This window comes from Trachypithecus francoisi, unplaced genomic scaffold (genome assembly GCF_009764315.1).
Source record: "Trachypithecus francoisi isolate TF-2019V2 unplaced genomic scaffold, Tfra_2.0 Lachesis_group16, whole genome shotgun sequence".
NCBI lineage: Eukaryota > Metazoa > Chordata > Mammalia > Primates > Cercopithecidae > Trachypithecus > Trachypithecus francoisi.
In genome coordinates, this window is record NW_022681461.1 from 9,296,242 (window position 1) to 9,310,474 (window position 14,233).

At 40.0% G+C, this 14,233-nt stretch overlaps 1 protein-coding gene across 7 annotated transcripts in view; it reads right to left on the reverse strand.

The window, feature by feature from the left end:
- SPIN1 (spindlin 1) overlaps window positions 1-14,233 on the reverse strand; it is a 90,329-nt gene that overhangs the window by 37,113 nt on the left and 38,983 nt on the right. For 4 of the 7 annotated variants that reach the window (XM_033236873.1, XM_033236876.1, XM_033236874.1 and 1 more), the window contains one exon: window positions 13,680-13,889. The exons of 1 other annotated variant lie outside the window; for it this stretch is intronic. In XM_033236873.1, the coding sequence (XP_033092764.1) occupies window positions 13,680-13,731 (52 nt within the window). In that variant the 5' untranslated portion in view covers window positions 13,732-13,889. Of the gene's footprint in view, window positions 1-6,709; window positions 6,829-13,679; window positions 13,890-14,233 lie in introns of all 7 variants that reach the window. 2 more of the 7 variants (XM_033236877.1, XM_033236878.1) reach the window with 2 other exon arrangements.

Below are 14,233 nucleotides of genomic sequence, written 5' to 3' on the forward strand. Positions count from 1 at the left end.
AAAAAAAAAAAAGAAGGAAAATATAGGTCAGAAGCTCAGATCTATATAAAGGAAGGAAGAACATTAATGAAGAAATAAGTGAAAATAATATAATAACATACAATATACAATTACAATAAAAACATATTTATAATAAAAATAGAATATAAAAACATTTTTTCAGACAGGGTCTCACTACTCTGTCACCCAGGCTGGAGTGCACTGATGTGATTATGGCTCATTGCAACCTCAACCTCTCAAGACTCAAGTAGTCCTCCCACGTAGCTGGGACTATAGGAATGCACCATCATGCCTAGCCAAATTTTTTTTATTTTTCGTAGAAATGGTGTCTCACTATATTGCCCAGACTGGTCTCGAACTCCTGGGCTCAAGTGATCCTCCCACTTAGGCCTTCCAAAAGGCTGGGATTATAGGCATGAGCCACAGAACACTGGCCTGGCCTATTTTTCTTAATCGAGCAACAATGTACGTACACACACACACACACACACGCGCGCGCGCGCACAAAATGAATGGCAGTGATGATGATACAACCAGACTAGAGAGAGAATTAGGAATACAGCCATCCCTCGGTATCTATGGGGGACTGGTACTAGGACCCCCTTCGACACCAAACTCCAAGGATGCCCAAGTCCCTTATATAAAATGGTGTAGTATTTGCATCTAACATAGGCACATCCCCTCCCATATACTTTAAATCATCTCCAGATTACTAATAATGCCAAATACAAAAGCTATGTAAATCATTGTTACAATGCATCATTTAGAAAAAAATGACAATAATGTACTTGTTTACAGTATAGGCATAATGATATTTTTCTGGATATTTTCAATGTGTGTTTGGTTAAATCCACAGATGTAAAACCCACAGATGCAGAGGGCCAACTAAATTTTATCATTATAAGGTACAAGGCACTACCCCTAAAGCAATATAATGTTATTTCAAAGTAGGTTTGGGGAGGGGGAGTTTTGTTTTGTTTTGTTTTTTTAAGAAAAAAAAAAACGGGGAGAGGAGGGGAGGGAAAAGGGAAGAAAGGGAGGGAGAAAGAAATGGAGAGGCCAGGCGCGGTGTCATGCCTGTAATCTCAGCACTTTGGGAGGCCGAAGCAGGTGGATTACCTGAGGTTGGGAGTTCAAGACCAGCCTGGCCAACATGGTGAAACCCCATCTCTACAAAAATACAGAAAGTAGCTGGGCATGGTGGCGTGCACCCTATAGTCCCAGCTACTGGGGAGGCTGAGGCAAGAGAATTGCTTGAACCCGGGTGGTGGAGGTTGCAGTGAGCTGAGACCACGCCACTGCACTCCAGCCTGGGCGACAGAGCGAGACTCCATCTCAGGTAAAAAAAAAAAAAAAAGACAGGTAGAAAGGAAGTGAGAGAGAAAAAGAGACACAGAGAAAGAAAAGAAAGAAAGTAGACTTGGATTACTTGTAAATGTATATTGTGAACTACAAGGCAATCACTAAAAAAGTTTAAAAACTTAACTGGCTGGGCACGGTGGCTCACGCCCGTAATCCCAGCGCTTTGGGAGACCAAGGTGGATGGATCGCTTGAGCTCAGGAGTCCAAGACCAGCCTTTGTAACATGATGAAACTCTGTCTCTATTTTTAAAAAAATTTTTTAAATTAACAAAAAAATCCTTGATATGCTAAGAAATGGAAAAAAAGTGGAATAATATAAAACGCTCAATTAAAACCACAGAAGGCAAAAAAAGGAAAAAAGGACAAGGGCAAAGAATAGACAACAGTATCATAAATATGACACGGTATTACTCCACCTACATAAATAATCATTTTCTATGTTACTGATCTAAATATACCAATTAAGACAGACTCAGAGTGGATCAAAAACAAGATGCAACTTCATGCTAGATACAAGACATCCACTTTAACTATAAATACACACACATTTAAAGTAAATGGATGAAGAAAAGATACAGCTTGCTACCAATAATCAAAAGGAAGTGGGAAGGTATATTAATTTTAGAGAAAGCAGAGTTTGGAGGAAGAAAAGTTATCAAAGATAAAGAGGGGCATTACATAAAACAAAGGTGTCAACTCTCCAAGAAAACAGAACAATCCTTAACGTGCATGTGCCTAAAAATGGGGCATCAAAATATGTGAGGAAGAAAACTGACAGAACCATAGGAAGAGACAGATTAACTCCACTAAAGGTTGAGTATCTCTTATTCAAAATGCTTGGGGCCAGAAGTGTTTCACATTTCAGAATATCTGCATATGAAATGAGGTATCTTGGGAATGGGACCCAAGTTTAAACACAAAATTTGTTTCATATAAACCTTCTATATACCCCTTGAAAATAATTCTATGTAATATTTTAAATAATTTTGTGCATGAAACAAAGTTTATACTCATTAAAGTATCAACCAAAGGTGTCACTAGCTCAACCCATGTGGACAATCTGTTTGTTATCATCATCATTCCTGACACTGAATTTATATGCTACCAACAGCAACCATTCTCTTACACTAATTCACATACAAGTTCTTAACAGGAAAAAATATAGCACTCCATTAACACAGTGAAAAAATAATGTGTTCAGGATACCTAAGCAGCACAGTAGCAGCGCCAGAATACCTATGTCAGCTATTAACAGCAACAACAAACAACAGCTTGCCTTTACTCTCCACCTACAACACTGTGTTTTGTGTGTTTTATTTTTTTAGGTGAGAAAAAATATTAGAAGCAGTTGAGGCACCAGAAAGTGGGTCCTTAGGAATGAGCAAGCATTCTACTGGATGGTTTTTCAAAGTGTTTCCTCTAGTCAGCTGCCTCATGAACAAGTTTTTATCTTAAGTTTCTCTTTGATAGTATAAATTGACATGGTTTCTTGCTGTATTACAAATGCACCCTGCTTCTAGTCCTCCAATAAGCCCATCACACGTTTTCCCCATGTCGTCAACAGGCACTTTTTCTTTAGTATTAATGTCATCTTCATCATCCAATTGTGGAATCATGTGAGTTACTCAAAAAGTTTCAGATTTTGAAGTATTCTGGATATTAGGTTTTTGGATTAGGGATGCCCAATCTATATTATGGTTATGGACTTCAACATCCTTCATCAATAATGGACAGATCCAGAAGACATAAAATCAGTAAGAATATGGATGAACTCAACAAGCACCATCAAATCTGACTACAGATCAAATCTAATCTATATATTTGATCTATAGTCAAATCTAGAGACTACTTCACACCCAACTGCAGCAGAATACAAACTCTCTCAAGTTCACATGGAAAAAACACACCAAAACAGACCACATTATGAACTGTAAAACACAGCTTCACAAATTTTTAAAAATACAAATCATATAGTATATGCTGTCATACGACGATGGAATTAATCTAGAAATCAGTAACAGAGAGATGCCTGAAAAATCTCAAAATACATGGAGATTAAACAACACATTTCTAAGCACATGGGTCAAAGAAGAAACTGCAAGAGAAATTTAAATATATTTTGAAGTAAGTGAAAATGAAAACATAACTTAACCAACATTCAGCAAAAGCAGTGCTTACAGAGAAATTTACAGCAATTAATGCATTAATTTATAGCAATTAATAATCTTTTCTTTTTTTTGAGACAGTGTCTCGCTCTGTGGCCCAGGCTGGAGTGCAGTGGCATGATGTTGATGCGCTGCAACTTCCACCTCCCAGATTCAAGTGATTCTCCTTCCTCAGCCTCCTGAGTAGCTGGGATTACAGGTGCACATCACCACGCCCAGCTAATTTTTCTATTTTTAGTAGAGACAAGGTTTCACCATGTTGGCCAGGCTGGTCTTGAACTCACCTCTGTCTCCCTTAGCCTCCCAAAGTGCTGGGATTACAGGCTTGAGTCACCATGCCCAGCCAAAGAAAGATCTAAAGTCAATAATCTAAGCTTCTTAGGAAGCTAGAAAAAGAATCCACGGTGAGGAGAGGAAAATCAAATTATAAAATTATAAAATCAATTTTTTAATAAATAAAATTACAAAAATTAGAGCAGAAATCACTACAGTTGAAAATCAAAATCAACAGAGAAAAATCAATGAAACCAAAAGTTAGTTGCTTGTGGAAATGCAAAATGGTACAGCTGCTCTGGAAGACAGTTTGGCAATTTCTTGCAAAGTAAACATACTTTTAACCGTAAACCAGGAGTTGTGCTCCTTGATATTTATCCAAGCATTGAAAATATCCCTACACAAAAATCTGCACAAAGATATATATAGCAGCTTCATTGATTTTGTTGTGTTGGTTCCTTTTTTTTTTTCTTGAGACAGGGTCTCACTCTGTTGCCCAGGCTGGATGAAGTGTGGTAGCATGATCAGTGCTCACTACAGCTTCTCCCTCCTTGGCTCAAGCCATCCTCCCGCCTCAGCCTTCCAACTGGCTGGGACCACAGGTGTGAGCCATGGTGCCCCACGACTTTTTGTATTTTTTGTACAGATAGGGTTTTGCCATGTTGCCCAGGCTGATCTAGAATTCCCAGGCTCAACAGATCAGCCTACCTCGACCTCCCAAAATACTAGGATTACAGGTGTGAGCCACCACCCCAGGCCTATAGCAGCTTTATTCATAACTGCCACAATTTGGAAGCAACCAAGATGTTTCTTCAGTAGGTGAATGGATAAACTGGTGCATCCAAACAGTAAAATATTATTTGGTGCTAAAAAGAAATGAACTATCAAGTCATAAAAAGACACAGAGTAAATTTATGTACATATTAATTACTAAGTGAACAAATCCAATCTAAAAAGACTCCATACTGTATGATTCCAACTGTATGCCGTTATTCTGGAAAAGACAAAACCAGGGAAACAATAAAAAATCAGCACTTGCCAGGGGTTAAAGGTGAGAGAGAAGAACAATGGGAAAACAAGGGATTTTCAGGGTAGTGAAACACCAAGAATGAACCTTAATGTAAACTATGGACTTTGGGTGATAATGACACATCAATGGAGGTTCATCAACTTTAACAAATATACCACTCTGTGGGAGGTGGGGCGGGGATGGGGGAGGGTATGCTGCAAATTTGTGAGGGAAAGGAATATATGGGAACTCTGTTATTTTCCTGAGTACTTAAAACTGCTCTAAAAAAAAAAAAGTCCGTTATCTCTTTGCAACTCTAAAACTGTATCAAGCAAGATCATAAGTTTAAAAACTGTTAGTCTAGACTTATTCTTCTGTCATCAACGCTGAGCTAGAAAGTCAGGCGCTGTGGGGCACATCTGTGGTCCCAAGCTACTCAGGTGGCTGAGACAGGAGGATCACCTGAACCCAGGAGCTTAAGTCCAGCCTGGGCAATACAGTTAGACTCCTTCTCTTTAAAACAAACAAAACTGGGCCAGAAAACAATAAGACAAGAGAGTAGTATTGTCAATATTGAAGCAAAATGATTTTGAACTCTGAACTTCATACCTGGTTATTAACTGACAGTATACACATTTCTATACACATATGGGCTAAAAATTATATTTCATATACATCTTCTTTGGAAGTTACTGAAGGATACATTTCAGGAAATAAGAAAAGTAACATAAACACATAGGATCTGAGAAACCATAGATATAACCTAGAAGAGCAGAAGGTTCCAGCAAGACTTATGTGATATAGGCTGACAGACCCATTCAGGTGGGAGAGAGACACCAGGGACTCGAGACAGGCTGTTTCCAAGAAACTGATTCCACGCAACGTAAGTGTAAGAAGGTAAATGACCCCTATCACAGATTAAAGGTTAATAACTGATGTAAAAAAAGTTTATGCAAGTAATGAAGAAAAATAGATGTAATATCAGAGAAAGAAAGGCCAAGTAGGCCCTTACAAGCCAAGATCACAAATAAAACTGTACAGAGACATCGTTTCTCACCCACAAGACAGACAAAACCACATATTTGACAACATATGTCACTGGCAAGACTGTGAGAAGACAGAAACTCTTTACATATTTTATTACTGGTAAGAATGCAAAATGGGCCTGGCACCACGGCCCACAAAGCTCAGGAGCTCAAGAACAGCCTAGTCAACATGGTAAAACCCCATCTCTACAAAAAATACAAAAATTAGCAGGGCGTGGTGGCACATGCCTGTAGTCCCAGCTACTTGGAGGCTGACGTTGAAGAATCGCTTGAGCCCAGGAGGTTGAGGCTGCAGTGAACCCTGACCATGCCACTGCTCTCCAGCCTGGGTGACAGAATGAGATCCCATCTCCAAAAAAGAAAAAAAAAAAGAATGCAAAATAATACAGAATTGATGGAGGAGAATCTGGTGAGCTCTCACAAAATTATACATGAATTGAAGATTTGACTCAATTCTATTTCCAGAAATTTATCCAGTGACACAACACCAAGACACACTGACAAAGGTAAGCTTTTTTTTTTTTTTTTGAGCTGGAGTCTCACACTTCACCCAGGCTGCAGTGCAGTGGTGCGATCTTGGCTCACTGCAACCTCCACCTCCCAGGTTCAGGTGATTCTCCTGCCTAGCCTTCCAAGTAGCTGGGATTACAGGCACCCACCACCATGCCCAGCTAATTTTTGCATTTTCAGTAGTCATGGGGTTTTGTCATGTTGGCCAGGCTGGTCTCAAACTCCTGACCTCAAGTGATCCACCCGCCTCAGCCTCCCAGCGTATTGGGATTACAGGTGTGAGCCACTCCGCCCAGCCCATTGTAGCTATTATCTGTAAGAGCGGAAGAGTAGAAACAACTCACATGTCCAGTAATAACGGATACCAAATGAATATGGTACAGCCACACAATGAAGTACTATTCATCTGTAAAAAACAATGAGGAAGAGCTCTACATACTGCTAGAGTGGTCACCAACACACACTGTTAAGCAGAAAAAGTAAAGAACAGTAAGTTAATGGGTACTTATTAACTGGATACTGTTATCAGTTTGTCACTAAAAGGGGAGTTATATCACCCATCATTGACTTCCCAGTGGAAAACAGAAGATCTTTTAATATATAGCTTTATTATATCTATTTGTTAAAGAAAACAGAATCGTAATTTATAAAATAAACTATTCTATGACTCTAAAACAGTTAAACGATACTAAACCATAATATGCAAGAAACAAAATACAACCAAAACTGTTTAACAGAGACTTACTCAGGCACATGTTCCAAAATAAGACCAACTGTTTTAAATGAACTTTGTGTACACTCAGATGCTCCAATGATAAAGACCAATGTCTGATCCAGCAGCTCATCTGGATCAGAAATTCTAAACCAATCCCCATCTATATCATACTTCCTGACTTCCAACCCTATGACTCACTCCTCCCCTTGAGTTCTCACTTAACTATTGATAAGTTCTTGGAAACTGAAACTTTACACAAAACAACATAAAGCAGGTCCTCGAACACTGTCAGTTCAATGTTCAAAGCTGTTTCCTTGTAACACTGGAAAAACTGGTTTTGTTTTCCTTAAAGTCACAGTTTGCAAGAACTTATGGACAACATTAAGTGAGGACTTACCATATCTTTCTTTCTTTGAAAATTTCACTGAGAGTCCACCAAGGTGATACTCTCCTTGTTGCTCACTCAGCTTTGTATGACAGACAGTCGTCTCTGGGGATGCAACAGGTAAAGAAATATGACTACATAAACTTAAAAGAGAAATAAGAAAATATGAGAGATGAGTGATCATCATCTATGGAGGACATGTGATAATCCATCTCCAAAGAAAACACTTCACAGACTCCCCAGTAAGGCAGGAGAGGTCCAGGCAACAAGAGCCATTTCCTCGCAGACAGCTTGCCATCATCCTGGTGCCTTCCTAGAGGAACATCCTAGGATCAATAGACTCAAGGAAAGCCTCCAAATGAAACAGAAACTAATAGCAGAGACACAAAGAAACTCATAAGCAACAAGGCTAATACTAGAAAGGCTATTTAAAAAGCAATTTATCAGCAGGCACAGTGATTCATGCCTGTAGTTGCAGTACTTAGGGAGACCAAGGCCAGTGGATCACTTGAGCTCATGAGTTCAAGACCAGCCTGCACAACATGGCAAAACCCCATCTGTACAAAAAATACAAAAATTAGCAGGGTGTGGGGGCACTCACGCCTGTAGTCCCAGCTACTCAGGAGACTGAGGTGGGAGGATCTCTTGAGCCTCAGAGGTTGAGGCTGCAATGAGCCAAGATCATGCTACTGTGCTCCAGACTGGGTGACACAGCGAGACCCTCTCTCAAAACAAACAAAAAATAATTTATATCCCCAGAAACATAAGCTACTTGTATCTATGAAATAAACAAGTATGAGAATAAAAAAGCTGGGTGCAGTGGTACATGTGCCTATATTCCCAGCTACTTGAAAAGCTGAGATGGGATGATCTCTTGAGCCCAACAGTTTGAAACCAGCCTAGGTAAAAGCAAAAGGGGGAGGAAGAGGGAAGGCATTTAGAAATTAAGTTGCTGACTGAAATAAAAACACAAAACAAAACAGAAAAGGTGGGAAAATATAAAGTCAATAAGCTTCCTCAGAGAATGGGAAAACGTGCCGGGTGCAGTGGTTCACGCCTGTAATCCCAACACTTTGGGAAGCCAAGGCAGATGGATCACAAGGTCAGGAGTTTGAGACCAGCCTGGTCAACATAGTGAAACCCCAACTCTACTGAAATAAAAAAAAAATAACAAAAAAACAGCTGGGCATGGTGGCATGCACCTGTAATCCCAGTTACTCAGGAGGCTAAGGCAGGAGAACAACTTAACGGGGGAGGCAGAGGTTACAGTGAGCCAAGATCGTACCACTGCACTCCAGCCTGGGTGACAGAACAAGACTCTGTCTCAAAGAAAAAAGGGGGAAAAAAAACAAAAAAGAAAAAAGGAGCCAGGGTGGCTCAAGCCTGTAATCCCAGCACTTTGGGAGGCAGAGGCGGATGGATCATCTGAGGTCAGGAGTTCGAGACCAGCCTGGGCAACATGGTGAAACCCTGTACTCTACTAAAAACACAAAAAAGTTAGCCGGGTGTGGTGGTGCATGCCTATAATCCCAGCTACTCGGGAGACTGAGGCAGCAGAATCGCTTGATCCTGGGTTTCGGTGAGCCAAGATCGTGCCATTGCACTCCAGCCTGGGCAACAAAAGCAAAACTCCATCTCAAAAAAACAAAAAAAGAAAGAAAAAATGTATCATAAAAGGAAAATACTGCAACCTTTGCTAAAATACTAAAAATGGAGGTTAACACCAGTGGAAAACATGTGAAAAGAATTTTTTACCATATACCTGAATAGTACTTGTTACCCAATGTCATTAGGCATAAACTGCGACTTAGCAACCAATTAAATTTCAACATAATTATAGATAAACATAAGTTATTTTCAAAATAGAAATTCCTGATATGGTGAATGAGATAAAGAAAATATAAAATTATTACTTTCAAATGTTTCCTCAATCATTCACTCTCTATGTTAAAGACAGGTACTGGGGGTCATGGCAGATGTTGGAAGTTGCCTACCCAATCTATTTACCACTGTAGCAGTTTTAAAACACAGCCACAAATTCTTTGCTACTTCTCCCATCAAGTATAGTGCCTATGCTCCCTCCCTGGAAACCTGGTGAGCCTTTGTGACTGCCTCAATGAATAGAATGCAGTAGAAGTGAACCTGTGTAAGTTCCAATACCAGATTAAGGCCATACAGCTATAACAGTTTCTCTTAGGGATACTATCTGGAAGCCTCCTTTAAAGGTCCCCGCAAGAAAAGAGATGCCCCAGGAGGCCAGGCGGCTAAAGCTCCAGGCTATTTAAGTTCTATCAGCCTATGTGGGTGAAGAAACCTGCCTGAGGGCATAGCTGAGTCACCTAATCAACTCTAAAATGCCTACCTGGGCTTCTTGTTGCCTGAGATAAAACCATTTCATTTGCAAACAGACACATTGGTAACTGATACAGGGACTTAAAAGCAGCAGAGCATTTGCCTATGCTAACAGGAAGAATTATTAAGACTCTATTTTACAAACAATACGGATCCCAGGGTCAGCAATCTCTCCAAAATAGGGTATACTTCTGTAATACTGTGAAATATATATATTTGGCCTTCCTCCTCCTCTTGACTTACAGCTTCCAATACCCTTGGAAACTCCAGAGTGGTAAGTGTCTTCCGTTTGCTAATGGGATAACCAGAGACAGCTTCAGGATGGCAACTGGTCTCTAGTAGGACCAAGGAATGACTTGAGGATCAGAACTTTCAACCACCCATTGTTACAGGACAGGGGCTGAAGGCTGAGTTGATCATCAATGACCACTGATGTAATCAATCATGCCTACACAATGAAGCTTCCATAAAAACCCCAAAAGACAGGGTTTAGAAGAGCTTCCAGATGGCGCAACACTATCTGGAGGTTCCTGGAGGGTGGTAGATGCGCCAATGCCCCTTTCTGCATGCCTTGCCCTGTGCATCTCTCCTCCTTCCATCTGGCTGTTCATCTGTATCCTTCGTAATATCCTTTATAATAAACTGGTAAAAGTTAAGTGTTTCACTGAGTTCTGTGACTTGCTCTAGCAAATTAATTGAGCCCAGGAACAGGGCTGTGGAAACTCCAATTTACAGCTGTTCAGTCCAGAAGTTCCAGAGGCCCAGATATGCACTTGAACTGGCATCAGAAGGAAGGAGCGGTCTTGTGGAACTGAGCCCTCAACCTGTGAGATTTGATGCTGTCTCCAGGTGGACAGTATCAGAACTGGATTGACGTGAAATGGTCTGCTGCAGAATTGCCTGGTTGCTGATGGGAAGCAACTCTTCCCCTTCGCACATATGGGTGACCAGAGGTACTGTGTTGTATTGAATTACATAAGAGAATAGGTGGAGGTCGGGCACAGTGGCTCATAAGTGTAATCCCAACACTATGGGAGGCTGAGGCAGGAGGACCGCTTGAGCCCAGGAGTTCAAGACCAGCCTGGGCAACACTGCGAAACCCCGTCTCTACAAAAAAATCAGCCAGGCTTGATGGCACACACCTGTGGTCCCAGCCAGTCGGGAGGCTGATGCAGAAGGACCGCCTGAGCTCAGGAGTTCAAGGCCACAGTGAGCTCTAATCGAACCACCATACTCCAGCCCATGTGAGAGAGAGGGACCCTGTCTCTTAAAAAAAGAGAGAGAGAATAGATAGGAAAAAGCACTTTGGTTTGTTTTTCTTTATCTTCTTACACAACATTAAAAAATAAACTCACGGTCTCTTATGCTAAAATATCTAACACGCCAACTAGGATTTACACAGAACCTATTTTGTCTTTACGCCTATGCCATATGCTATTTAAAAAAAACTAAACAATAAGAAAATTTCAGATCAAAGTACTTGTTAGGATGAACAATCTCCCCCTTAAAAAAATAAAGTCTCTTGGTTTAGTTCCTTCAGTTACTTCTACCATACTACACTTCACTTTACTCAGCCTGCTAGGTTTCTCACAAGATGACTTCAATATCGATAAAGAAAATAGCAATGTTCACAGCCATGAAGAACGATGAAATCATGTCTTTTGCAGCAACAAGGATGCAGCTAGAGGCCATTATCCTAAGTGAACTAATGTAGAAAGAGAAAATCAAATATTGCATATTCTCACTCATAAGTTGGAGCTAAATCTTGGGTTCATGTGGACATAAATATGGAAACTATCAATACTGGGGACTCCAAAGGGAAGGAGGGATGTAGTAAGGGCTGAAAAACTTCCTGCTGGAACTAATGTATATTCACTATCTGGGTGACAGGATCAATAGAAGCCCAAACCCCAGCACCATACAATATACCCTTGTAATAAACCTGAACACGGACCTCCGAATCTAAAATAAAAATGGAAATTTAAAAAAAGAAAGAATGTTGAATCTCGAATGCTGTATGCTTACATAATATGAACTTTGGAAAAGGAATTACTATTTCAAATGACAGAGACCTAGGAGGTTTCACAAGTCAATAAACACCTGACAGCAATGTTTTCAATTAATGAGAAGAAATAAAAGTATCTTATTCTAAACATTATGATCAATAATAATACTATTAAAAGTGCCAGGCAACTACCTAAACATTTGACTCACATCTCATTTAGTCCTTAACCCCAATAGGTACATTAATAGTCCTATTTTTTGGCCAGGCGCGGTGGCTCACGCCTGTAATCCCTGCACTTTGGGAGGCCAAGGCAGGAGAATTACTTGAGGTCAGGAGTTCAAGACTGGCCTGGCCAACATGGTGAAACCCCATCTCTACTAAAAATACAAAAAATTGGCCAGGCATGGAGGTGCATGCCTGTAATCCCAGCTACTGGGGAGACCGAGGCAGCAGAATCGCTTGAACCCAGGAGGCAGAGGTTGCAGATCGCCTGGAGCCAACATTGCCTAAGCGACAGAGCGAGACTCCATCTCAAAAAAAAGCAAAAGAAAAAAAAAGTCCCATTTTTTTAGATGAGAAAAACTAAGGCTCAAGAAGACTAAGAAATGTATCCATCTTTATACAGCTAATAAGGGCTAGGATTCTGAATAAGCTCTCATATACCTTAAACGTCAGTCATCACCAACCCAAATTAATCTTACTGACAAATATTAAATACTTAAATTAATATTATCTTTGTAAAACAGAATCTAAAATAAAGACAAGGGGTACTTAGAGATCTTAATTCTTGTGGTTTTTCTACAATGGAACTCCCAATACTATAGTAAATAAATAGAAGAAATTGTTCTAAATCACTTACGTTTGTGCTATTAATAATAATTTTTATTTATTTATTTATTTTTTTTTATTTTTTTTTCTGAGACGGAGTCCCACTCTGTCGCCCAGGCTGGAGTGCAGTGGCCGGATCTCAGCTCACTGCAAGCTCCGCCTCCCGGATTCCCGCCATTCTCCTGCCTCAGCCTCCTGAGTAGCTGGGACTACAGGCGCCCGCCACCTCGCCCGGCTAGTTTTTTGTATTTTTTAGTAGAGACAGGGTTTCACCGTGTTAGCCAGGATGGTCTCGATCTCCTGACCTCGTGATCCGCCCGTCTCGGCCTCCCAAAGTGCTGGGATTACAGGCTTGAGCCACCGCGCCCGGCCAATAATAATTTTTATAGAATAATTCTGATTCATTTGTCAAAGAACCCTAAAACGTTACGACAGACTTTTTTCAACATTCAAATGTATGTCTGAAATGAAGAAGAATGCTTTTCAAGTCCCAAAGAAAGTGTGACTTAGCTATTTTACAGGGTATCCTATAAGATTTTGTTTATCTTTATTGGGGGGGTACACTAAAAATCAGGCAAAGACTAACTTCTATTCGAGTTATACTAGCTATGTGCCACAAAAATAAGATTAATGTAATTTTTATTAAAATTTCCATACCAGTAAACTTCTTTCAAATAAACACAAGAACTTCCAAGTTTATCTTTCTTCCTTAAAGCTGCTCCAACTCATGTCACCTCACTTTAACTCTTTCGAAAAGAACTCCTTTTACTATAATCCTATTAACAGATATTTACAATTCACTTGCTAAATTTACTAGACATTTACAACCTGCTAGAAGATTATACAGAAATTTCATGTGACTACTTCCCTTTCAAGAAACTTAAATCTGCTTAATATATGCATATGTGTATAACATACTAGAAATGAGTTTTTCACTAGCTATTATGTGAAAGTACCCAATTTTACACTTGTCTGAAATGTATTATATTAAAATATCTATTTAAGTATGTGTAGAACCGCAATGCCTACCTGCATCAGCTCTGGACCGCTGGCCAGGTGTCTTTCCGAATGGGGTCTTCATTCATCTGTATTTAAGTGAGCAGCAGAGCTGCTGGACTAGGGTGAAAATTCAATATTCTCCAATTTGAAACTTTTCACAGAATGTTAGTGTTTTCGTTAATCCACCATCCAAGTGTCTCTTTTACAAGTCCAGCAAAAATACGTGAAATCACAAGCACTCTGTAAAATAGTGAAACAGTTCATTACTAGAGTATCAAGAGAGCAAAATTATGCCTAGTGAGCCATTAAACATAAAATTGTAAGCAAAAGTATTAGCTAAAGTGCATTTTGTCCCAAAGCAATTAACTTTATTTCCTAAGACCTGGGTTCTTAGGACATGACAAAGTAGAAAGGAGAAAAAGAGGTTGATAAACTCTTTAAAAAAAGAAGCCTGGGACATGTGCAAGACCCAAAAGTGAAGTTCTTCCAAGATCAACTGGAATACAATACAGCTGCTGTCTGGCATCCCCATTATTATCCTAAAGCATCCTGCTGCTAGAAACCAGAAAAGGGTGGATGCCGGG